Genomic DNA, 25,781 nt, shown 5'->3' with positions numbered 1-25,781 from the left:
AAATGTCTTTATTATTATATTATTTTTTCAGATTGATTGTATTAATATTTATCTTACCCTTCAAAACTAGTACTTAGGTGTAGAACAAATCTGTTGCAGTTTAACCTTCATTTGCTCTGTTCTTCACTGCACAAGAGCTCTGTCAGTAGGAGAGGTGGAGGATAAGCTTTATACAAACCTCTGCGCTGGTTGTTAGCAGGGCTCAGTATGACAATGGGGCATCTCTAACTTCACTGTAGACCTGCATTATGTGGCTGCTGACTTTGCATTAACCAAATCTTTCTTTTCTTCCCACGGAAGGATCCTCATTGGGTTATTCTACAGGATGACAAAAATACTGACTTCCTATAGGAAAAGTTTTATAGTGGATTATCCTACATTTGAGGCATGAACTCCACCATAAAAGAAAGGCTTTTTCTACTCCACCTGCCATATTTAAAAGAGAGCAGTGTCTTCATTGCATTCGGAGGCACTTAATGCTGCTGTGCTTCAGGAGCTGCAAACTGATCAAGTGATAAGACAAAGAAACACATATTGAGTCAGGGATGAACTACTGCCAAGCAGTTTTGACTGGCCAAGTCTGAAACTTTTAAGTCTGAAACTTAAAAATATTCGGGGACAGAATTTCTTACTAATGCAGATGATGAAGGTGAAAACTTGGAGGGAATATTTATCAGTTTAAAGGATTTTCAAGAGAGAGACAGCAGTAGGCAAAGATTGTAAGCATATTTCTTATAAAAGTGCCTAAATTTCAAGTAGATTTGAGTAACAGAAGCATGACAGAAAAGCATTAAAATCTTAATCCTAGTTCCTACTCTTCACTAGATACTCTTAGCCACCATGGTTTTTGATATAGTGGAGTGTTTGCTTATTAGTGAGATGAGCAACACTCTTGTAATGAAAATGATCCATAGGAAGAGAAGCCATTTTTTAAATTAAAAAATTGACTACAAATGGCTTTTTTACAAGGCTTCCTTCTTTTTGCCATATGCCTTGCATTTCTGCCTCTCGTGTTTTCTTATTTACATGATACTGCCATTGCCAAGTTGATATGCCAGTCACTTCATTGCTTACACCACAAATGAAAAAATCTAAGTCAGGAGCTGCCATCAAACTTTGTTCAATTAGCAGATTTGCAGATGAAAGGCAGCTAAAGGCACCCTGGTGCTGTGAGGACACTGCACAAGATAGACAGATGCTGATGAGTGTGTGTCTGTGTGCTTCTGCTTGCTTTTGTGTCTACAACCAAATACATGTATGCATTCACTGTTGTTTAGCGCAATGAGCAGAATTCCAACAAAATAATTATTTATTAGCAAGTTTTAATTAGCATGTTAATGTTTGGTGAATTCTTTGTTATAACACATGTATCTTCCAGTAGTTTGATAGAAATGTTAACTAGATTGTGCCTTTGCAGAAACAATGCATATAATGTTGTACATGCTTAGTAGGTGTGAATTAACAAGGAATTTTCTAGAAAGTTACTGAAACCTGAAATAAATTTCATTATAAAAATACTGTCCGTAAGAATGTCAGTAAGTGAATACAGTATAATAGAGAAATTAGAGAACAAATACTAAATAAAACTTTATCCTGGAAGTAGGCTGTTAATAATTGGGGGACCACTGTGCTGAGTACATTGTCCTATAAATAAAGGTCTATGGATCTGAGCTGCAGTACTGCTATTTAGCGTAGAAACTATAAATATATTTTTTCCATTTTAGGCTCTTAAGTACTATGAGAATCTTTTATATGGAAAATATTGTAGTACATGATTGTATAATAATTAGTTAAAATAATCCTAAGAGCTGGTAATAATTAATTTATGTTAAATGTAACTTACAGGCCAATAATAGCATCAAGGTATACCAATGACAAAATATTTTTTCAATGCTTTGAAAAAAATGGGATGTCCTAATGCTGTTGAAGACACATTAATAATGTATATTTTACTTTAAGCAATATTCAGCGCAAAAAGCCAGAGGTGCTGTGTCCTGAACTTCATTTCCTACCATTCTTACTTCTCACAGGAGTAGAACCAAGCTGGATCAGTCAAGCGGGCAGCTCTGGTGCCTTTTAGCGAGGCAGAGCATCGTGTCACCAGTTTTACACAGGTTACCTAAGCAAGTTATCCATCTCTCTGTATCCTCTTTAATCACCCTTTAGCAGATATTGACTGGCCTGCATGCTCTTCAGCTACGATCCTGTCCCATTCATTGCAATAAATACCAACATGCACAGCTGCTCCCTGCTGAGCCACGGGACTCGCATCACAGCATGGTCAGGCAAGAGCGGCAGCCCCAAGATTTCTGTGGCTCTGAAACTCTCCATAATATTCTAACAGTATTTTGCAGTGCATGCTATGTACCTTTCCCAATCTTGATGATACAGAATTCAGGATTCTGTTTTTGAAGCGTTTTCTTTTGTTTTGAGGGAAGGCAGAATATGTAACACATATGCTACATTTCTCATCAGAAGCTTATATTTATATATAAGTCCATCTGTAAATTGTGTTGATAATGAAAAGCTGCTAGCTGTTTTAGAAAACTTTCATACTACTGTATTTTAACTTATAATGGAAGTAACCTGCAAACTCAGCATAGTCATGTTTTTATTTTTCACATTTGTTTTAGAAGTGCTTTCCTTTAGTACTTGTACAAGCATTTAGTTATTTTGGAGATTAATATGCAGTATTTGGAGCACCATTAAGCATGAAATTAATTTAATTTCTGAAGTCAAAGCATGTGACCATGATTTGGTTGAAAGAATTCGTACAAAAAACCAATTATTTGGCTGGTTAAACATTCAGAGATCAGTTCTGCTCTTACTTACACTCATGCTTAGGTGCAGAGGTGCAAAGAGAGCGCTGATTGCAAGATGTGGCCCAATTCAATCTTGATATAGTTCTTTAATTTGTGGTCAAAAAATTATTACCTCCCCAAACATTTAAAATTGTCTGCCTTGAGAAACTTAAAGCTATTCTCATCTCATCAGTAATAAATAGAGTTCAGCATTCAAGTAAGTAAGCTATTGAGTTTGGATCAAAATGTTCAGAAGTTCACCAGTTTCAGTGTTATTTACATCTCACCTATTAAAAAATGCTATAATATTTACAATGCCACAGTTGCTGCTTCCAATTTTGTAAATTGGTAGAATTAAAATATACTTGCTCCAGAGCTTTTACTTTTATATTTTGTAAAGAATAATTATTCTGATAAGATGTATTTTGATTTAAAAATATTCATTATTTAAAATTCTTTGATACTCTGAGAAATTTAGGCTTTGTTTTGTGAATTGGTCACATTGTATTGGAATATTGTGATTCACTGTGGATAATATCAAGTTGTTATTGTTAGAGTTAACTGAAGTTTGCTTAATTGCAAACAGCAGTCCCTTACTCTGCTTCAGAAATATCCTTTCACTATTGCTTGTATGAATTAAAGAGCCTTTTTAAGTAGGTTCTGGTGGGAGAGCTTTTTCCCACTGGAGCACATTTCCACCGCTACTTAAAATGCTTTTTCTTTCATACAACTTTTTTTGTAAATATTTTCATTTAATAAATTCTCATGAATAAGTAGATCAAAGGAATTATGAATATCAATAAAGTCCAGAGCAGACTATAATTTAGGGATACTGGGTTTTTGCAGTATTTGCAACCAATAATCACCACAAAATGGTTTTGCTTTGATTTACAGTGTTCTGGATTTCTGTACTCATATTCTGCCTAACTGTATAAGCATTAGAAAGAGTGACATCCAGATTCCACTTAATTACACCAGTGGAATCACAATGCTATCTACCACTCTGAAGATTTTATAGATGATACAGCTTGCACATAGTGGAAAAGACTGGATAGTTTGCATATAATATTGCCATTTATATCACAGAACCTTTCATTTTCATACTGACATCCACACAGCACTGAGAAAATAAAACAAATTTAATTTCCATTATTTAGCATTTTCACGGGTATTTGGGAGGAAAGGAAATTGAAATCGAAATCAAAGTGGTGGTTTCTCTTGGCACCATCTTCCTGCTAATGTCTGTCCTGCTCTTTGCTCCTTCAGTCCCTTAAATCATGATTTCAACATCTATTAGTGGTATCCTGGCCAATCATGGAATTTCAGGCTTTGTTAAAAATGTTAAGCTAAGAGCTGTCCAGTTACTGTCAGATAATCATCTTTGGCACAAAGGAATGATAGAAGTTAAAAGTGGCCTGGCTGTAAGTGAAGCAGAATTGTATGAATCTATGTGATGTTGTCAAGGTTCAGAAAGTAATTATGTCCAAAACTTCCTGACCTATCTTGGCTGCTGCTGCTTTTTGCAATGCTTCTCTGATAGGCAAGCTGCTTTCCTATCTTGAAAGCTAAACTAAAATTTGTATCTCATACTGTTCTGTATTGCTGACTAAAGCATGACTGGCAAGGCTGTTGGTACATGTGATGTAAAAGATATTTATATCTCTATGATAATCAGTATACTGCTGCTTTAGAAACATGTAACTACTTTTGTCCCCTTATTGTTTTCTTTGAAAAGGAGGTGGAGTATGTACATTCTGAGGTTTTGAAAAACAGATTCCTCTGAGAATAATTTTCTTAGCATACTATTCAGAAAATTTTCTTCATAACTTTCAAAGAGTGTCTAATGCTTGATCCTAATACATCTCTTATAATCTGCATGACTAAATCCTTTTGAATCTAGAATCATGGTATAACAAAAATCTTAAAATGGACTTACTATTAGATCAAAGGTAATGCTTGGGTTTGATAATTATCTTTTTCTGTAGGTTAATTTTTTAAAAAAGCTATATATGTGTGAAGTAAATAGCCTAAATCCAGGTTTTGTAATGGTGGTAAGCAGAGAGCAATTTGCCAGGTACAAAGGTAACTTTCAGATATGTTTAGATCAAGAACTGGGATATATGCTGCATACCTAACATATCAGGGGCTGCTTTAGTTAGGGGTAGTTTAGCTAGCCAGCTATGGATTCCATATGAGTGAACACTGGCAAGTCACAGTAAATGCTAGAAAAAGTTTTCCAGTGTAAAGGCATTTAGAAGCATAATAGCAATAACATGGTCCGTTCCCAGGTCATGTGTTGAATACACAGAAATCAGTACAAAATCCCTGGCTCAGTTGTTTTATACCAGAGCATAACTTTTCTGTGGAAGTATGTAAATGTTACTGAAAAGTTTTCCTAGCATACTGAACTTAATTGATTTGATAAAATCTTGAGATGTTGTATCATAAAATCTTCCCAGGTGTTTCTAATGCATACTAAATTTTATAAATTTTGTACGTAGTGCCATACAATAAATTCAATGTTAAGAATAACAAAGAAAATTTATAAAGAAATTATACTGTTGAAAATTTTTTTTATCTCCCTTATTCATCAAATGATGCTGAATTCTTACAGACTGAATTTATTGAATAATTTGTATAATTATAATAATGGTATAATATTTTTCTTTCTATACCGATCTGGTTGGGGCTAAATTCAGGTATAATAGAGCAGCATGCTAAGGAAATACTTTGTTACATCAACAGGAGAGTAATTGAGTTTTCAGTGGGATAAGGCATTTAATTGTTGTATTTCAAGTATCAGCTGTTGTTGATTCAATTTAGGATTTTTCTGTTCAGTTTAACTCCTGTGATTACTGTTACAGCTCTGTAAATGAAGCATACCAGATTTTTAGTGAGAAGAGACTTGAAAGATACATCTCACCATACAGAGTGCCCCACATAAATGAAGTCGTCTTTTTGATGTTCTTGATAATTGACAGTCCTATTGATTTTTTTTACCTTTCTATCTGATATTTGTGATCTCTCCTTATAGTGGCTATATCTAATCTTCCATGTTGAGTTAACTGTTAGTCTTAAGTAATTTCAATAATAGGAATTCATTACACTTTTGTGCTTATTAAACTAACTGCATAATATCTGAGTCACTGAACTCTTCATTTTCCTGTTAAAGAATGGACAGTAGGTCTTTCAAACTTACGGTTCAGCCAGTTCATAATTTTTGTTTGCTCTGCTACTACTACAGCATTCTGCTAGAAATGCTCTCCAGACTGGAATGATGCAAGCAACATTTTAAGACAACACTATGTAATAAAAACAGTCACTTCTCAGTTTAAAAATGATTGAATATATTGTATTAATAAATGGTAATTTTTAACATCATATATTATTTTTTTTCAATGTACCTTGCATTTATGGTATTTCTGACCTTTCCTCAAACTGATGATTGACTTCCAATCTAAACTGATATTTAAATGCTGTGGTCCTTGAGGACTACAGTATTTATCCCATACTTTCCAGTTTCTCCATTTTAGAGGCAGTATTCCACAATAACCAAGCTGCCATGCATTATCTATAGTTCAAACATATTGCAATGTGAAATTTGTCAATAATAATCTGCAGAAAAGCGTGCATCCATCTCTTTGTACATTGGACCTGACCTCAACAGATGTTAAAGCTCACGCAGAAATATGAACATGAATGTCTAAACTGGGATTTTCAAAAATGCATAGATGAAATGGGTGTGCAGTATCACTGAAACTAGGTGCACAATACACCCTCCAATACAGGTTTCCATTTGTTTGGCCTTCCTCTGAAATGTGCTCTATAGTGAACCGGGGTACACAAAAATCTAAGTTAAGCTGCTGTTAGAATCACAGCACAATATACTGTGAGTCAATAGAATCAGAATAGGGGAGAAAGGAATGAATCTTCTTTTTGTTCAAAGAACATGCTGAATATTTGTTGCTATATAAAATTCCATTAATGTCTCAAGTTACTTTCTATATCCACAGACTAATACTGTTTACATTTCCTTTTCAAAAAACTGTATAGACTTTGAAGCTATTCAGAAATGTTTTAAAGGAATAATGCCTCTAACTTCAGATTTAAGTGTCAGCAAAAATATCTATCTTTAATGTTATTATAGAATATCTCTGTCTAATATTAATTCCCTATAGATTCTATTCTAAATCTGCTTACATCATTCCCTTTGTAAGATTAGCTATTTATCAATGCAGCCATTTTACTGATGTTATACTCCATATAGTGATAACATTAGAAGAGTCATAGAATGCTGTAATCAAACTACTTTTACTTACTATAGTACTCATATTTGTCTGTTGCCAACATCATATGATGGTGTGAAAGAATAATTTTTAAGATCTGGATTATAATATTTGTATGATTTGTTGGTGCAGTATTATTTCAGTATTGTTTTAAAAGCATTTGCTTTTACTTTAGTCATTCAAAATTTTTTTTGGCCTTTTATAGTAATTGGACATCTATGTGTACTGTACCAAAGTAATAAGTAGTTTCAAAATGCACAGTAAATTCAGAAAATGCATTGGCAAGTGAGTATGCAAAATATCAGCTACTGCTCCTAAAGTAATGTGCTGCTCTTTTGGAAATAAAGATAATTAAATTATCCTATAAAACTCATATCATGTGTTTTCATGTCAATAATAATGAAAAAGCTATATTCAAACTTTTTAGATTTAGCTTTTTACAGACTTGCTAGAATAATATTTACTTGAGACATGAAAATACATCTGTACAGCTTGCTGTTGGTTTGGTCATGATGTTGGAAATTTATTTGTACTAGCACATGCTATCTGAAGTGTAACCTAAAATGCAGCCACATGATTGGAATAATTAAACAGTACAAAATGTGGAAAGCACCCATTCTTAGTTTACTGAAATTTCAATTCAAAATTCTTATGTGTGGCACAGAATAATACTCTAATAATTTCAGCAATTCCTTGTATGAAAATATCAAAATATTTTCAATAGGGAAAATGCACATTATGTAGTTTCTAATCTTGTGACCTCACCTGTAGTAGAGCAATTTGGCATTTTAGATTGTAGATAAGAAATTATTTTAATATCACAGCACTGAATACATTCAAAATATTTTGATAAATGTTTCCAACATAAATTTCTATTCAGAATAATAAAACCGGAAAAAAATAATTATGTGGGGTTTCGTTCACAGAAATTGAATGCATCCAGTTCATCAGAAGGCAGCACAGTTGATATTGGACTACCTCCAGAAGGTGAACAGCCAGAAGCAGAACCTGAAGAAGTTCTAGAGCCAGAAGCTTGTTTTACAGAAGGTAGGCAAAGCAAAATAAAGGCAAGATAAATAGACCTAATTGTATTGACTTGGATTGGATTCTCTTTTTATCCAAAAGCAAAACAAAGTTTAGTGATTATAGTTGTAATATCTGTTTGTATTAGTGACTCTTTCAGAGTTACTGCCATAGATTTACTGTTCTCACATTGTCTCTCTCTCTTTGGAAGGTATTGAGAAAGATAAAAAGCTTTAAATTCAAATACTAAACAAAAATGCTCAAAGAGGAATTATAAGGATCTAATGCAGTAGCACTGAAATAAGTCAAATGATTACCATAAATTTTGATTCCTAATAAATATTTACTTTATTCTGACATCTCAAAATTTATTATCACATTTAGGGTGCGTACGGAGATTCAAATGCTGTCAAGTCAGTGTAGAAGAAGGAAAGGGGAAAATCTGGTGGAATCTTAGGAAAACCTGCTATAAGATTGTTGAACACAACTGGTTTGAGACCTTCATAGTCTTCATGATTCTTCTCAGCAGCGGTGCTCTGGTAAATTAAGTGTGGAACTATTGTGACTATTGTGATTTTAAACAGCAAGCATTTAAAATTAATCACATAGCTACAGGTAACAAATTAGAATTTGATATCCAATTAATGAATGTTCTAATATAAACATATATTTGCAAGTATTTGGCATCTATTGTAGGACATGTAAGAATTTGCTTGTGGGCTGTGAAACAAATTGGCAAGTTCAAAATATATTGTTAATGGAAATAAGAAATTAGTTTTATCAGACTGGTGTTAACATGTCTTAATATTGATGATAATAGCTTTTTTTTTTTGATACAAATTTAAACGAAAACACAGCTGAGTTATGAATTTAGCAGCAGCAACTCAAATTGTCAAACTGAGGAGGAAAGTACCAACACAATTCCATTAGATAATTTACAGATTGGTGTTAAATCAGGTGCACTGAGTAGGTATTGAAGTAATTAGTTTCTCATAGCAGGAACAGAATATAATATTCTTGGTATGCTTGGCTCAATGCACAGCAATTCACTGTCAATGTGTACATTTTCTTTTGACAAGACAGTATACTCTCTATTTAGGATTGCTTTCTGGATTAGTGTACATAGTTTGGTTTCAATTATTCCTCAAAAATATTGTATCACAGAGTAATTTTAAATCCCTAATATAATTTTCATATAAATATGTAACTTCCACAAAGGAAATCCTTATGTCCTTATGTCAGTAGACTCTTGCTATCTGTAGTGGCCCCTGGCTGGATGTCAGGTACCCACCAAAGGTGTTCCGTAACTCCACAAGCAGACAGGAGATAGAAAACATAACGAAGAGTTCACAGGGTTGAGATAAGGCCCAGGAGAGATCAGCCACCAAATACTGTGACAGGCAAAACAGACTCAGCCTAAGGCTATTAACTGAATTTATTGTTAACAAAATCAGAGAAGGATAATGAGAAGTAAAATAAATCTTAAAAACACCTTCACCCCACCTCTCCCTCGTTCTCAGCTCTACATCCTCCCTTCCAACAGTAGGTAGACAAGGAATGGGAGTTAGGGTCAGTTCATGACACAGTGCTTCTGCCACTGCTCAGGGAGAGGAGTCCTTCCCCTGCTCCAGCATGGGGCCCCTTCCATGGGAGACAGTTTTCTATGGACTTCTCCTATGTGAGTCCATCCTACAGGCAACAGTTGTCAAAAAACTATTGCAGTGTGCGTCACTATTCCATGGGGTGCAGGCCTTCAGGCGCAGCCTGATCCAATCCTCCTGGTCCTACAAGTCCTCCTGGGCCACCTGCTGCAACATGGGCTCCTCTCTCCATGGTCTGCAGGTCCCTGCCAGGAGCCTGCTCCAGCATGAGTTTCCCACAAATTCACAGCCTGTTCTTGGGCATAGCCCTGCTCCAGCATGGGGCTCTGCCAGGGGCTGCAGGTGGATCTCTGCATCCCTGTGGATCTCCATGGGCTGCAGGGACACAGCTGCCTCACCATGGGCTTTACCACAGGCTGCAGGGCAATCTCATTCTGGCACCTGGAGCACCTTGTGCCCCTCCTTCTCCACTGACCTTGGTATCTGCAGAGCTGTTCCTCTCACATATTCTCACTCCACTCTTTTCTGCCTGCAATTCCACCTGTGCAATATATTTTTTTTTTCCTTTCTTAAATATATTGCACAGAGGTGTTTCTATTATTCCTGATTGGCTTGGCCTTGGCCAGCAGTGGGTCTGTCCTGGAGCCTGGCATTGGATCTGCTGGACATGGAGGAGCTTCCCACATAAGCCACCCCTCTAACTCCCCCACTACCAAAACCTGGTCACACAAACATTATCCATGGAAACAAATTAAAGTTTGAAACAAATTGAAGTTTGAAGAGTAGTCTTATAGTAAGTTTTGTGTATCACTGTTCAGCTCAGCTGAAAGACGAATGTTTGGTCCCAGCTTGTATTAGGTGAAAGCCAAGTTATGCTTGAGGGGAAGATATATGCCTTATCATCATGTATACTTTTTCAATTCAAATTTTTTCCTGGCCATTCCTGTACGACACTGCAAATTGTGAAGATATTTAATTATATCTTCAAAAATCTTTTTCACAGGCATTTGAAGATATCTACATAGAGCAACGTAAAACTATCAAGACCATGCTGGAATATGCGGACAAAGTTTTCACCTACATCTTCATTCTGGAAATGCTTTTAAAATGGGTTGCTTATGGCTTTCAAACCTATTTCACTAATGCGTGGTGCTGGCTAGACTTCCTGATCGTTGATGTATGTATTCTTTTTCATGTCCTGTACAATAGGCTTTAAAAATCAGAATATTATGTTTTCAGGATAAGATTTCTGTTCTATTCAACTCTATTTAAACTGCTGTGGTGGTATGGTTTATAATTCTGTTTAGAATGGAAAAAAATATTTGGATATACTTTTTTCTCTAGAGATGTTTTGTTGAAATTCTCTAGTTTTATTAAGTTGTAATTCTTTCTTGAAATGATGCTTTTTACTATTTTTTTTTTTGGTGGTATAGAAAAGATGCTTTCATCCTCCTCAGTATTTTTGTACATGGAAGCAATTTCTCAAACTGTTTCTAGTTATTCTAATCAAATACTTTAAGTGTCCTGCCTCTGTGCAATATGAAAGGAAAATACTGCTAGGAATTGTCAATTCCATTGTACTATTCAGTACCTTTGCACTTTTCACTGTATCATGGGGGTGACCTCAAAGAGACGCTTCAGAGAACCGTAGATGAGCCCCCTTAGAATGGGTTCCCACATGATTTTCCAAAGGCTGCACTACCAAAAGGTAGATACACATTGTCTGAAGGAGACCTAGTGAGAAGTGCATTGTAATTTCAAGTCTACATGCTCAACAATGTATGTAAAGTACTGGGTAGCATAAAAGGAAAACTACAGATCTTTGACCATATAGCAGATAGTCATTTCCCTTCCATCCCCAATAGCCTGACATACCTCTGTTTGTGTTAATAGGCATCTCTCAGTTCCACAAATGTAATTCCCATGGAATCCAAGAGTATGTCTTAAACCACCTACTGCGCATTATAAAAGCACCAGAATTCTATAGAAATTGCTAAATATCTCCCTAAAACTACAGTGATAGATCCTCATGAGATCTTTACTACAAAAAGCTTGGAAAACACTACACCTTGTAAATCCAGACCAGCATTGCAAATCCTTTGATAAGACATGACTATATGCTCATATAGTATTTCATGATTGAGTCTGTATCTTTATAAAACATGTATTGGCTCAATCAACCGATGTGTAAATTGCCATGACCAGTAGAATTTGTATTTATCAACAAATATTTAATTCTTATTTGATAATCTGTGGTTTTGTTACTTCTGTGACCCTTATAAATAACTTTATTAGTTTTCCATGACAACCTTAACTTGGTGCAATTTTTAAAATAAAAAATTAATATGAGAAGCATTCTTTTTAATCTATAATCAGGGGATTGATATTAAAAAAAAACAAAAAGAACAATTTGGAAATGAAGGAATTGAGAGAACAGGCAGGATGGAAGGGAAGGGCATTAAATGGACAGAAATAGGTGATTTGTTTTATTTTGGATTTATTAGGGCCACTCCTTCCCAATGGCTATTAGAAATACATTTCCAAGGATTATTGATGAAAGATAATTGTATTATTTATTTTACAGCTATTCTAGTTTATTTACTCATCTGCCTGCAGACCAGACCAGCGTTATGCAAGCCAGAATTGATGAAGTGGTTAAAGGAGTCACAGGGAATGTAATGAAGTGTGGATATGCCTAACAGTGAAGCTTCTACCATTGTCTAACAGTTGGTTCTCAGTCTTGATTAGTCTGGTTAAATCTGAGCAGCACTGGTAGCTATGGCTGTTGAATAAGATTTTCTGGACACTAGAAAGTTACATTTGACCAAAAACAAGGTCTGGATGTGGTTTTTGAGAGCGTTTACATTCTCATCAAGTTCTGAAGATACCATGGGAAGTCCTGACTTAAATTAAACCCCAGCTTTTGGGTGTTTTGTTTTTGCATGTGACTTCATTTTTCTTTAAATCCCACCAAATGTTGACTGGTTTATATGAATATAGAAGGCACTTTTAAACCATTCTACCAACATGATTTCATCAACAGGTACCTAGAATATATTTTTATTCTACTTTGTCTGACATAAAGATTTTTCTGCATTATAGAGGGTTTCCTGGAGAAAGAGGTCCAGCCTTGAATCTTCTTGAGAAGTTCAGGGCACACATCATTCCCACCATATTTATCAAAAGGATATAAAGATGAATGAGCAATATTGCCTTTCTGTTTTTGTGTAGGTCTCTTTGGTTAGCTTAACAGCTAATGCCTTGGGCTACTCAGAACTTGGTGCGATTAAATCCCTTAGGACACTAAGAGCTTTGAGACCTCTGAGAGCCTTGTCGCGATTTGAAGGGATGAGGGTAAGACAACGTGAAAGAATCTGAAATAATGCATGCATCCACAGAAACAATGCATGCAGAATAATCAACGACCAATCCATGCAGAAATGCTACAGTACCATCCTATATATTTCTCATGTATCACTAACATATAAGCAAAAGGCTTCATCTGCTTATATGAATTCATGTGTTATTGCACACATTGTTACACATAATGAGGCTCCTTGGCCTTTCACCATGTTTCATATTTTCATGGAGGGCCCAAGGATTTATCAACTGCATGGATCTCTGCAATATTACTGAATTTATCCTATACAAACACATCCTGCTATAGTCATAACAGTTTAAAAAAACTCCAATACTTTCTCTTAGAAGTGTGCACATACAGCCATGTATGCATGCACATGTGTATTTTATACCAGTTTAGACTATCATACATAGTCTATATCTTTTAACATAGTATTCTGTATATATAAATTGGGAATGCCTTTTAGAACTAAAAGTTTTGTAATTAATCTGTATTTTAATAAGTAAATTTGCTCTATTAAAATACCTTCTATCTTTCATATTAGAACCATTGCGTTCTGTTTAAGAAATTTTTTCTAGCATGTCAGAGATAGAGCTGGCTTTATGATTCTGGTTGCTTACTGCTTTCCATATTGATTGGAAAATGTTGATTATGATATATGGAGCACTAAACAGCCTGAAAACATTGAAGACTAATGTGAAAATATATTAGACTTTTGCTGGTATATTTGAGAAGTTACTGTCCCCAGCTGTTCATTATCACTGTATCAGTTACCACAGCTGAGACCCTGAGCTGCCCAACAGGGCACATTCAGTCTGTCTCAGTACAAAGTACAAACATTGTACTTTAAATACAAAGTGATTTAAAGAAGTTTAAATCACTTCTTTAGTGCACTGAAATGGACAAAGGCACAATGTACTCTGCTATGACTCGAACACTCTAGAAATGTTTCCCCCAGGAGTAGTAGTGAACAACCAGATATGGTAGATATTTCTAGCTCCAGCCACGGGAAGATGTCTGGCTTACACCTTCAGGTTCCATCTGTCTCTCTTGGACATACTGCCATAGTGGGCAGCAGCAGATGCACCTGAACTGGAACCCTACTGCCATAATTAAAAGGGATCCTTATGTGAGCTCCCTCCTGCGATCACTATTCTTTGGCACCCCAGGTGATAAACTGGTTAGCTAATTTGTAAGTCAACTACAAATTGGTGACCTTCTGAAGAAAATGTCATGCTCTCTGTGTGTGGAAAGTAAGAGAAGAGACTTCAACCAAAAAGGAAATGGGCTTTGATGAAATGTTATAAATTCAAACAGGAAATAGCATTTCTTTGCCTTCAAAAACTTTCTAGACTTTTACTAAAGCAAATTTTAAAATTTGGGATGTTTATATCAGAGGTAAGGCGTTTCTAAAGCGTCAATATTATCTCACTAAAACCACATTAACTGTTGGGTTTTTTTGTTATGACAATGATTAGCGAAACAAAAAACCAAAATAAAAATATTTCAAATTTTATATAAAATTGCTTAAGTGGAAGTTTATTGTTGCAAGGAAAAAACCAATAACCTTGTCATGAAGGTTTATGAATAATTGTCAATCCCATGACTTCCATGTTGGTGTAAACTTTACCTATGGATCTGATCTTGATCTGCCAACTGTATCTCTCTGTACAATACCCAGATGAGGAAAAGATTTATGAATTTAGAAAAAAAACCCAATAAAAAGTAGTAAATGAAGTTAGTTTACTTAAGACTAAAAATGTGACCTATCATTTCACTAGTTAGGCAATTAACCATTGAAATAGTCCAATGGATGTAAGGAATTTTGATTCTTTTAAAGTATTTAATTCCAAATTTAGTGTCTTTAAAGATACAGTAACTCAAATTGATGAAGACATTAGTATAAGAACATTTTAAGGTCTGATACATGGAAATTCAAGATGTCTGTCCATAACATATTCATTCCATTGTTTTTTATCATGTATGAACTGAAAATATGACAATATTATTATTGTTATAATATATAAATATTATTATTATATGAAAATATGACAATACAGTACAATGCATATATGTGCATAGACTTACAATTTAAATTTATACTTATAATATAAATTTACTTCCATTGAGCATTATACTTCCCATATACAAGCAGGATATTCCGTTCAATACATATAAAATTTTTAACTCACTGTACCATTCTCTAGGATCTGGACTTATGCCTGCCCAAACTAGTACCTAATAGAAAAAAATTGCCCCTATAAAAAAGTGGGGTTTTTTTCCCTGCATCTTCCCACCACTATCATTCCTAGGAAAGTTATACTTTAACTGACACTTTTATTAAAATGGCCTGTGGGAATATAATTAATCTGTCCATGCTTTGTCCCAAGCAGTATCACTCTCTGCTATATGATGCTAGGCACTAATACCTTTTTCTTTCAACTACAAAACAAGGAGTTTGATGTCTTCCTTATGCATCCCCTGCTTTCATTTGCTGTCAGGCCTAGCCCCCTTTTCTCACACCCTTACTACCAGTGGAAGCTGGAAGGTTTGGGATCAGTGTTTCCAGTGATGCTCAACCATATGTCTTGAGTGTCTTCAAATGATTTGTAACACAAGCTGGTTCTCTATAGCTTCGGGACTCAGACTAATACCAGAGAAAGTAGGTCAGCTGTAGAAATCCAGCAATTAAAGAAAGAACATGACTGGACCTGCAGCTGCAGCAGAAAGAGGAGCAGAATTCTTGGGTGTACTGAGACTGAAAGCTTGAGGACAAATATTTTCACTTCATTAACTATCTCTTTATATCTCAAGAATCGTTCCTGATGGATGATATTACTACATTTAAGAAATCTAGTTACATTTGCTGAGTAGAAGAATTGAGATAACTTTAAATTTTATAAAACTAATATATTTGGAAAATACTCCAAAATTGGGAAAAAATGATCTTGCCATTTATTATTCCAAATTTCTGTAAAAATAATTTGATTTAACATATATGGAGAAAAAGGTACAAACAAACAAAAAATCATGGAAGATTTGGACTTCATGCACCATTCTGTGCTTTTACAGAGTCATGGAGTAGCTTACACTGAAAGCAACTTTATTTAATTCAGTTCCTAAATAAAAATATAACAAGAATTTCACTGAAGTCCTATAGGCTCTCAAATGTTGTCCAAAGTAGGTATCACCCAAAAGAGCTGGTATTTGGGTAGGAATGGGGCCCTGAAAGTAAAACAGGAATTTATCCTTTTCTTCAGCCCAGTTCTTTATAGTATGTGATGGTGGTTCATCACTTATCTAATATTCAAAGGGTTTATTTTCCATTCTGTAAAAGGCAAGAAATGAAAGCCCATCTACCTGGATGACTAATTTTATAATTCATTGCTGCTCTGGATGATATTATATAGTTGCAGATATTACTGTTATGCCAAAATACTTCACAGACCTTCACTACATATTTATAGTTCAAACAGAAAAAACAAGTTTATTATGCTAGAGAATCTGCCCTAGTATTTACATCATATAAACTAAATTATTATAAAAAAAGTATCAAAGTAATAGCTAGTGTTTTGCATTTAAAAAATAACCAAACTTTACTTTTAAGGATCTGATTCAGTTGTTTTGGCAAAGTTGGTGGCAGTGGTCTCTACTAAAAGAATTTATATTCTTAGAGTTATTTGCAGAGAGAATTAAAATAGGAATTAACTAATTTAGCATCATCAATTCCATCATTAAATTAATAATTCTCATTCATAATGGACCTACTTTCTCCCAAATTTTATTTTCCTTAGTGTTTTATTTTCATTCTGGCATGTTTTAATTGTTGTTCATCAACACATATGAACTCATTTTCACATTTTTCTTTCCTGAAGCCTGATTTTTCCCAAAATTCAGTTGAGAATTAAATCAAGTCTCTTTTTCAAGAGACTTCTTTATCTGCCAGTTTCCTGAACACTAACAACTCTGATGTGTTCAGATACTCAGTAGTTTTCCTGGTTTGAACATTTCTACTTTTCTGATTCTATATGTAAACATCCAAAGGAATATGCATACATCGCTGGGTTTTATTTTCAAAAAGATTCAAAGTTAATTTCAATTAGAAATATGCTCAGTAATAGATTTGAACTTGGATTTGTTTATCCAGTAAACATGTAATATTAAAAATTCGGCTTGTTTGATTCAGTCAGTGATTACATAGAGTATTTGCAGACATACATTAAGTTAATATTTTAGCAAGTACAGATAAATACTTACCTTTCCTTTTTTTTTTATTTAGTTTGTTTTACTGGTTCTTATTTTACCCATTCTTTAAAGCTACCATTTCCTACTGATTGTATTTTTTCCTGCTAATTAAGTTTGGCATTTTATATTTTCTCTATACTGCTTTTCTAACTTGTTACTCTCAACAATTGAAGTGTAACACAGACATTAGAATTATAATAGCATGTTACATCTGAGAGAGGCTGATGAAGCATTTGTAAGATCCGGGTGCCTGTGTTCTTACAGTGTCTCTCTTTGATTTCATTTATATCCCAGGTTGTGGTGAATGCCCTGTTAGGAGCGATTCCATCTATTATGAATGTGCTTCTTGTTTGCCTTATATTCTGGCTGATATTTAGTATTATGGGAGTAAATCTATTTGCTGGAAAGTTTTACTACTGTGTTAACACTACAACTGATGAGAGATTTGATATCAGCCAAATTAACAACTTTAGTCAATGTGAGGAGCTCATACAAAACAATGAAACTGCCAGATGGAAGAATGTGAAGGTTAACTTTGACAACGTAGGCCTTGGTTACCTTTCTCTGCTCCAAGTGGTAAGTCACCAGTCCTTAATTTCTATTTCTCTTTCTATATCTCTATTGTTTGCTTGTAAAAGTAAAAAGTTTTTTACTTTTGTTTTTTTAATTTAGAAATTTAGTCTCTCAATTATTAGTTTGAATTATGAAGTGTGGGATAAATTCATGACTCTACAGAAATAACACAAAGGCTAGAGGATATACTGACTATGAAAAAAAAGTGTAATTCAAATCTGATGCACCTTAGATGTATTGAATCTCTATCAAGTAAATCCCTAATGCTCATGCACAGAAAAAATAATCTTTACATCAGATGTTATTCATAATAGACAAAAGTTCTTAATGGATGCTGTGTCCTCTATATTCAGATATTAGAACTGGCTTGCAATTCTTGTACATGAATAAAACATACAATAGAACGCAAGAGTCAGCTAATAGGATTGCACTCTGCTGATTTTTATGATGAGTACTAAAGATACTTAGTCTTCAGCTCCTAAAAAATGCTTCTGACAAGCCGTTTTCCAGGAAATTGTGACCTAAACACCTGTGTCCTTTTTATAGGCTACATTTAAAGGATGGATGGATATCATGTATGCAGCAGTGGATTCTCGTAATGTAAGTACAGTCCCTTGACTCCATTTGTTTTGATTGTATGAGCTCAAAGATTTGAGAATGTAATTTCAACATCTTTCAAAAATTACAGTAAAAATGAAAGAACAAAGAGTTACTATGATTTTGTAGTTAAAGAAAATGGAAAAACACAAGAAATGAGGAAAGCAGAGAAGCAGTCCTAAAGGATTCCATGTTCTCTATGGTACAAATCAAAATTCCTTAATCCTACAACACACCTATTGCCATGAAATACTTTTCCTCCTATCATTTTGCATTAAGCCAGTCTTTCTATTTGGAAACAGACACCGATATAGAGAGGGTTTTGTTTTTTTTTTACAATACTGATCTTATTTATATTTAAGACTTTCATTGTGCTCTGCAAGGTGCCTGACTCCTTTCTTTAGGGCACAGTGATTATTTTTAATTAGACCTGTGTGTTTTCTTACCCTTTTGCCTGCTCTTTGTTCACTTGGTGCACAAGTGAACAAAGTCTATTACATAGACTCTAGGTCTATGTAATCAATTGAATAAACTATACTGGTAAAGCTCCATCTTGTTTTGGTAAGCTGCAATCACAGCAGGCCTGCTGTAGTATAGTGAAAGTGGATAGCTATACCAAGAAAATATGCTTAGTCTAAACATGGTTTGGATGCCTCTCTTCCATAATCCTGTGAAGTTTCCTAAGTGCCTGTAGCAGTGAAATCTCCACAAGGCCACAACAACAGCCTCCCATAAGATTTACAGAAAATTCTGCAGATGTAAAACTTGGTGTTTCTGGTTGTCTGTACACTCAGGTGGAACTTCTCAAGTTTAAACCAATTGTGTTTTCAGTATTTATTCTACATTTGTACAGGTGTCGTGGTTTAGGTAAAGCTACCCCATGACAACAGGCTAGTTACATTTTCAAAAGTGAAATATCAGGTTTGATAGCAAAGCCTTTTTTCAAGAATGTAACTTCTTGTAGATTGAAAATCACTGGAATATATGTCAGGATTTGACCATAAGAACCAAAGGTCACAGTGATAGAGCCCTAAATTCTATCCAGCAGATATTTTGTATTCACTGTTAAACTAATGTGCAGTTTCTGTGCCTTTTTTGCAGGTTTTGGATCAGCCAAAGTATGAAGATAACCTGTACATGTATCTTTACTTTGTCATCTTTATCATCTTTGGATCATTTTTTACCTTGAACCTTTTTATTGGTGTCATCATAGACAATTTCAACCAGCAGAAAAAGAAGATAAGTACCTCATTGTTATTCTGAAAAGAACATGAAATATTCTTATTTTTGGTCAACTAATGACAACTTTATTCATAAGATTTTTTTATGATAAATTAATTAAGAGCGCTGCAAAGTAAATACATTAAACTATCAAAGCTTGAGGTTTGGCTTGATGAGGGTTTGATGGACAAGTGACAATCTATGACTCTCCATGGTTAGTGAAATACTCAATATCATCTTTGTAAAGATACAGATTTGAGACTGATGCCATAATTGACTCACAAAAGGCTAACCATTGAAATAGCTAAATGTAGCTATAAAAACTCTTTGCTCTACTACCTTCATGTCACAGAGTTCAGCAGTATAGATTTCTGAACTTGGATAAAAAACACTGTATTATCTTTATTTCTACCCTCTTTAGTCTTTGGGTTTTGTCAACACTGCCTGAAAAGGTATCAGTGTTCCAGCTGCTGAACTCAACATATTCTTGAAGCTTAATATTTAATATAAAAAACATAAAGGAGGATTTTTTTATGTCTGTTCCTACAGATGAAAATGTGAGCAAGAGTGATCATTAGTATTATTTATAAGTAATCAATAAAGATACATGATTGTGACCAGTTTTTGTCTCTTGTGTTTACTTTGGAGGTCAAGACATTTTTATGACAGAAGAACAGAAGAAATACTACAATGCAATGAAAAAATTGGGTTCAAAGAAACCACAAAAGCCTATACCTCGACCAGCAGTAAGAATAAAAATATTTTCTGTTATTTTTAAATACATTTAAAAATTGTATTTTTTCCATTATGCCTTAGGCTGAAATAAATTGTAAGCTAAAAAAATGTGGTATAAGACTTATTAATCTGAAATACCATTTTTTTTCTTTCTTCTGCTATAACAGAACAAATTCCAAGGCATGGTCTTTGATTTTGTAACAAAACAAGCATTTGATATCAGTATCATGATACTTATCTGCCTTAACATGGTCACAATGATGGTCGAAACAGATGATCAAAGTGAAGATATGGAAAACATTTTATATTGGATTAACCTGGTGTTTATTGTACTTTTCACTGGAGAATTTGTCCTGAAATTGATTTCACTTCGTCATTACTACTTTACTATAGGTTGGAATATTTTTGATTTTGTGGTTGTGATTCTCTCCATAGTAGGTAAGAGCAACTCATTTTTATGAAATGTCTAATTCTGTGAAAATGGAAATATATTTGGTGTGTAAAATTGATTTATATTTTGGTTCAACTTTATCATTAGAAAGTCTTATCCATAGGATAACTGAAAAGTATGGTAAGAATTTTTTTAGCAAGAGGTTTCACACACCTACTTTTTTTATTGGCTGAAATTAGATCTTTATTCCAAAATCAGTAGAGTTTCCCACTCATACATGAAAGGCAATTTTGATATAAAGTTACAGTGACAGTTGCAGGTGAAAGATTCCAGACATCCAAAATGCAAGAACAAAATCTGCGTGGAACTGTTATGAGGGTAGGATGCATGCACCAGACAGCAGGGTTAAACCATTTGCTTACTTCAATTTTGTTTGATCCTGGGAGGCTTTGTGCCTGAGGTGGAGTGAGCACTGGAGAATCAGAGCTGAAGCAGATGTGGTAACAAATAATGACTCCACTTATCTTTGCTTTATATAGAGCAGCAAACTTGAAATAACTTGGGTAAAAATTGTGTTATTTTAACTTTTAAGTACTCCTTAATATGCAAATCAGTTTTTCTATTTTTGCATCAAAAAAGGGTTTTTTTCTGCTTTGAGGCTTAATACATAATATTAATAATGTATTATTCTCAATATATATTATATATATATTATGTATATTCTCAATAATTATGCTCAATTCTTTCATTCTTCTATGAATTATAACAAACCTTTTATCAGTTTGTTTATGTTCAGAATTTCTGTGTCATTAGTAATAAACCTGTGTTCATGTTATTTTATGTATGATTAAGAAGTCACAGTTCTCTTCAAATATACATACTTTTTTGCATAACCTAACTTGATTACATGGAATTTTAATCCTACTGTGAATATGATTTTTCTTCAGATTAACTAAGATTATTTTTGCTGCCATTAAACAAAAGGGTATTCCTCTGATCTCAGTATTTGCTAATATATATACTCTAGTTACCAGTTTGTCTTAAAAAAGTATGCTAAACACAAAGGTTTTATAAAAGAAACCAGATGGCTAATTCCTAAAAAACTGTTTAAGTATCCTACTCTTCCTAAAGTTCTACAATCCTTGTAGAATGCATCTTTTGCAATGGTTTTTAAATGTAAAAAATTTTACTGATTTAACTTGTTTTTTCCTAGGTATGTTCTTAGCTGAAATGATTGAGAAGTACTTCGTATCTCCCACACTATTCAGAGTCATCAGGCTTGCCAGAATCGGTCGAATCCTGCGCCTCATTAAAGGCGCTAAGGGAATCCGCACTCTGCTTTTTGCTTTGATGATGTCTCTTCCTGCTCTGTTCAACATTGGGCTGCTGCTTTTCCTGGTCATGTTCATCTATGCCATATTTGGCATGTCCAACTTTGCCTATGTCAAGAGGGAAGTTGGGATTGATGACATGTTCAACTTTGAAACGTTTGGCAACAGCATGATCTGCCTGTTTCAGATCACCACGTCCGCGGGCTGGAACAATTTGCTCAACCCAATCCTTAACAGTGGGGAGCCAGACTGTGACCCCCATAAAGATCATCCAGGGAGCTCTGTGAAAGGTGACTGTGGCAACCCTTCTGTTGGGATTTTCTTCTTTGTCAGTTACATTATCATTTCCTTCCTAGTAGTGGTGAACATGTACATTGCTGTGATTTTGGAGAACTTCAGTGTTGCTACTGAAGAAAGTGCTGAACCCTTGAGTGAGGATGACTTTGAGATGTTCTATGAGGTTTGGGAGAAGTTTGATCCCGATGCAACACAATTCATAGAATACAGTAAATTATCCGATTTTGCAGCTTCATTAGATCCACCTCTTCTCATAGCTAAACCAAACAAAGTCCAGCTTATTGCAATGGATCTGCCCATGGTGAGTGGTGACCGAATTCACTGCCTTGACATCTTGTTTGCTTTCACAAAGCGTGTGCTGGGGGAAAGTGGGGAGATGGATGCCCTCAGAATACAGATGGAAGATCGGTTTATGGCAGCCAATCCCTCTAAAGTCTCCTATGAACCAATTACAACCACACTGAAACGAAAGCAGGAGGAGGTGTCTGCTGTCATCATTCAGCGTGCTTACAGACGTCACCTATTAAGGCAAAAAGTCAAAAAAGTATCATGTATATTTAGTCAGGATAAAGGTAAAGAGGAAGATGATCTGCCCACGAAAGAAGATATGATTATGGATAAACTAAATGAGAACTCCACTCCAGAAAAAACAGATATGACACCATCCACAACCTCCCCACCTTCTTACGACAGTGTAACAAAGCCAGACAAGGATAAATATGAAAAAGACAAATCAGAAAAAGAAGATAAAGGTAAAGACAGCAGGGAAAGTAAAAAGTAACATAGAACGCTGTTTGTAATAAACTGTTTACAGCCTGAAAAAGTATGTGTTTGTGTCAACAGGACTCCTGTAGGAGGTACATGCCAAACTGTCAGTTTTTACATATATAGATATATATATAATTATATATATATAAGGTCAGTGCCTATAGCAAGACAGTGACCCCTCGTCATCAAACTGCAACTCTGTGAAACAGGGTAACATCTTGACAGGAGGTTGTTGTTTTTAGTACCAGCTGACACTGCTGAAGAGATGATAAAATGGCCAACCAGACTGTAGGGACCAGTTAAAAAAAAAAGGTGCAAACCTATGAATCTCTGTGTTTAACATGAAACACACAGTACAAAATTGTATCCACTGTTAGCATTTCAACAGTCACATTTGCCATATTTTTACAAAAATCAGTGTTGGTGAACTTATCATTTTTTAATTCACAGGTTGTTTACTATTATATGTGACTATTTTTGTAAATGGGTTTTATGTTGGGGAAGGGGGTATGAGGACCAGGTGTTCTACTCTCGGATTCTCTATAATGTACAGACAGAAGTGATTTGCATGAAGGCATGCTGCACTTGTAGTTCATGCATGGGAAAACATGACGTCGCACAAAGCAGCAGTCTGACTACTTCCATGTTTCAGGGTGGCTCTGTATGTTGAGGTGCTTAATAACAGTATCCATCTAGTATCTCATCCAGACAAATCTTAATGTGCCTGTAAAGTCCCATAGAGTCTACAATAATAGAACAGATGTTTTATTTTTTCATAAGTCATTTAACAATAGTTAAACAATCTCTGCATAAAAATTCTACCAAGGGACATAGAATCCACTTCTAAGTATTCTTCTGCGGAAAACAGTTTACCTGACCTTGGGAAATTGCGTTTACCAAAAACCTGCAAAACATAAGGATTATGAAGTTGTTCTGCTTCACCCTGCAGTATCATTTAGCCATCTTCTGCTCTCAGCAAGGTTGACATTGTATGTGTTGATTAAAAAAGTACCCTCTATGTAAATAGTTATTTTATCCCGTGGTGCATGTTTGAGCAAACAAATAATGACGTGCACAATATTTATTGCATCAAATATGTACCACAGTAAGTGTAATTTGCAAGTTCTCAACAGCTAATATGAAGTATTCTGTACCATTATAGATAGTTTGGAAGCTATCACTGATGCATGTTTATCTTGCCTTTGCTGCTGTAATTTTACTCCTTCCACTGTTAAGAGTCTAATATGGGAAGCCATAGCTCAGTGGTTAAGTGAAATAAATTGCTCAATTGGTCATCATTCTTTCACGACATCAAGCAATAGTTTGCAGTTATTTAAGAGCTCCTTGCTTTGCATTCTGAAATTTTAAGTGACTACTGTACAGTGCATAGTCAGACTGTACAGGATATGTTGCAAACTGCTTAATCTGTTGAAAACTACATGGATAGAATTTTCTAAGAAAATATAAATACTGTAAAAAATACCATTTTATTTTATTTTTCAGCGTTTTGTACATAAAATAAGAAATGAGACTTATCTTCAGGTTGATGTTACTGTCACTTTTATTACTTTCTATCCATAGCACTTTTTAATTCAAGAACTTCACAAAATAAGAAACAAAGGAAAGAATGGGGTAGCTTTAGGTTTCTGCTTTTTTATTAGTACTGTATTTTTGCACACATTTTAATGTTAAATAAGTTTCAAACTGAGTCCAAAATGCACTTGCTTCCAAATAGATATAACTTGTAATTGAAATGTGGTGGGGAGGATTTGTTTAAAATTCTAGCACTGCCTGCATCAGAAGTTTCAAGGTAGTCTTTTTATTCATGAAATCTTTACCAGTGTTTGTTTACATGGCCTATTCTTATTCTTGTTGATTCATGCTGCACTAGAACTGTTCTAAATATGATATGGGATCCACAATGTTTTTTTTTCCACAGGAATTAAATAGAAAACTTGTATAATTGATCACATCAGGACATTTTGTGTTTCTTACACAAGCAAAAATTCGATGTTGACTCCTCCTTTTACAAAAATATTGACTTGTGTGTCGGTGAACTGCATGCAGGAAAATGCTATTACCATAAAGAACAGTAAACCACATTACAGTTGAGCCAAAAGAATAAAGACTTCATTTTTTATTGTATTTAATCGTTTTGTCTTCATTTTTTTCCCCAATAAAAATTATTGGATATCAAGAGGTGCTATGAAAATAAAATAGAAATATATAAAATTTTAGAAATAGATCTGTGAGAAGTAAAAAATAAAAATAAAAACAATGGAAGCTGTATCCTTTCTGAAAGATCTAAACATGATTTGCACTTACACTCTTGAGGTTATTAATCCTACTCAGGATTCTAGTAGGATAGCGTCTAAGAGCTCATGATGCTTCAATCCCTTTTTCATATCAGGTATTCTGAGACAACTCAAAAAACAGATATTAAAGAAAGCCTTTAGCTACCAAGGCTGCAATATATGTATCATTTTAATTATATTTTACATTTGAAGTGAAGAATTTTCTTTGTCTTATAAAGGAAAAAAATATTTATCTC

The 25,781-nt window shown here is 34.5% G+C and overlaps 1 protein-coding gene across 5 annotated transcripts in view; it reads left to right on the top strand.

Moving 5' to 3' along the window:
- The window catches only part of SCN2A (sodium voltage-gated channel alpha subunit 2), an 83,519-nt gene extending 58,144 nt beyond the window's left edge, over positions 1-25,375 (top strand). For 3 of the 5 annotated variants that reach the window (XM_019007554.1, XM_015635144.1, XM_015635145.1), the window contains 10 exons: positions 8,014-8,134; positions 8,495-8,649; positions 10,715-10,888; positions 12,943-13,065; positions 17,612-17,893; positions 18,437-18,490; positions 19,589-19,726; positions 20,350-20,454; positions 20,611-20,881; positions 22,048-23,243. In XM_019007554.1, the coding sequence (XP_018863099.1) occupies positions 8,014-8,134; positions 8,495-8,649; positions 10,715-10,888; positions 12,943-13,065; positions 17,612-17,893; positions 18,437-18,490; positions 19,589-19,726; positions 20,350-20,454; positions 20,611-20,881; positions 22,048-23,243 (2,619 nt within the window). Of the gene's footprint in view, positions 1-8,013; positions 8,135-8,494; positions 8,650-10,714; positions 10,889-12,942; positions 13,066-17,611; positions 17,894-18,436; positions 18,491-19,588; positions 19,727-20,349; positions 20,455-20,610; positions 20,882-22,047 lie in introns of all 5 variants that reach the window. The other 2 variants (XM_015635146.3, XM_015635143.1) reach the window with 1 other exon arrangement.
- The last annotated feature ends 406 nt before the right edge of the window (positions 25,376-25,781 follow it).

Source organism: Parus major, chromosome 7 (genome assembly GCF_001522545.3).
Source record: "Parus major isolate Abel chromosome 7, Parus_major1.1, whole genome shotgun sequence".
Lineage (NCBI taxonomy): Eukaryota > Metazoa > Chordata > Aves > Passeriformes > Paridae > Parus > Parus major.
The sequence above is the reverse complement of the archived record's forward strand: the minus strand, read 5'-3'. Positions and strand labels throughout refer to the sequence as shown.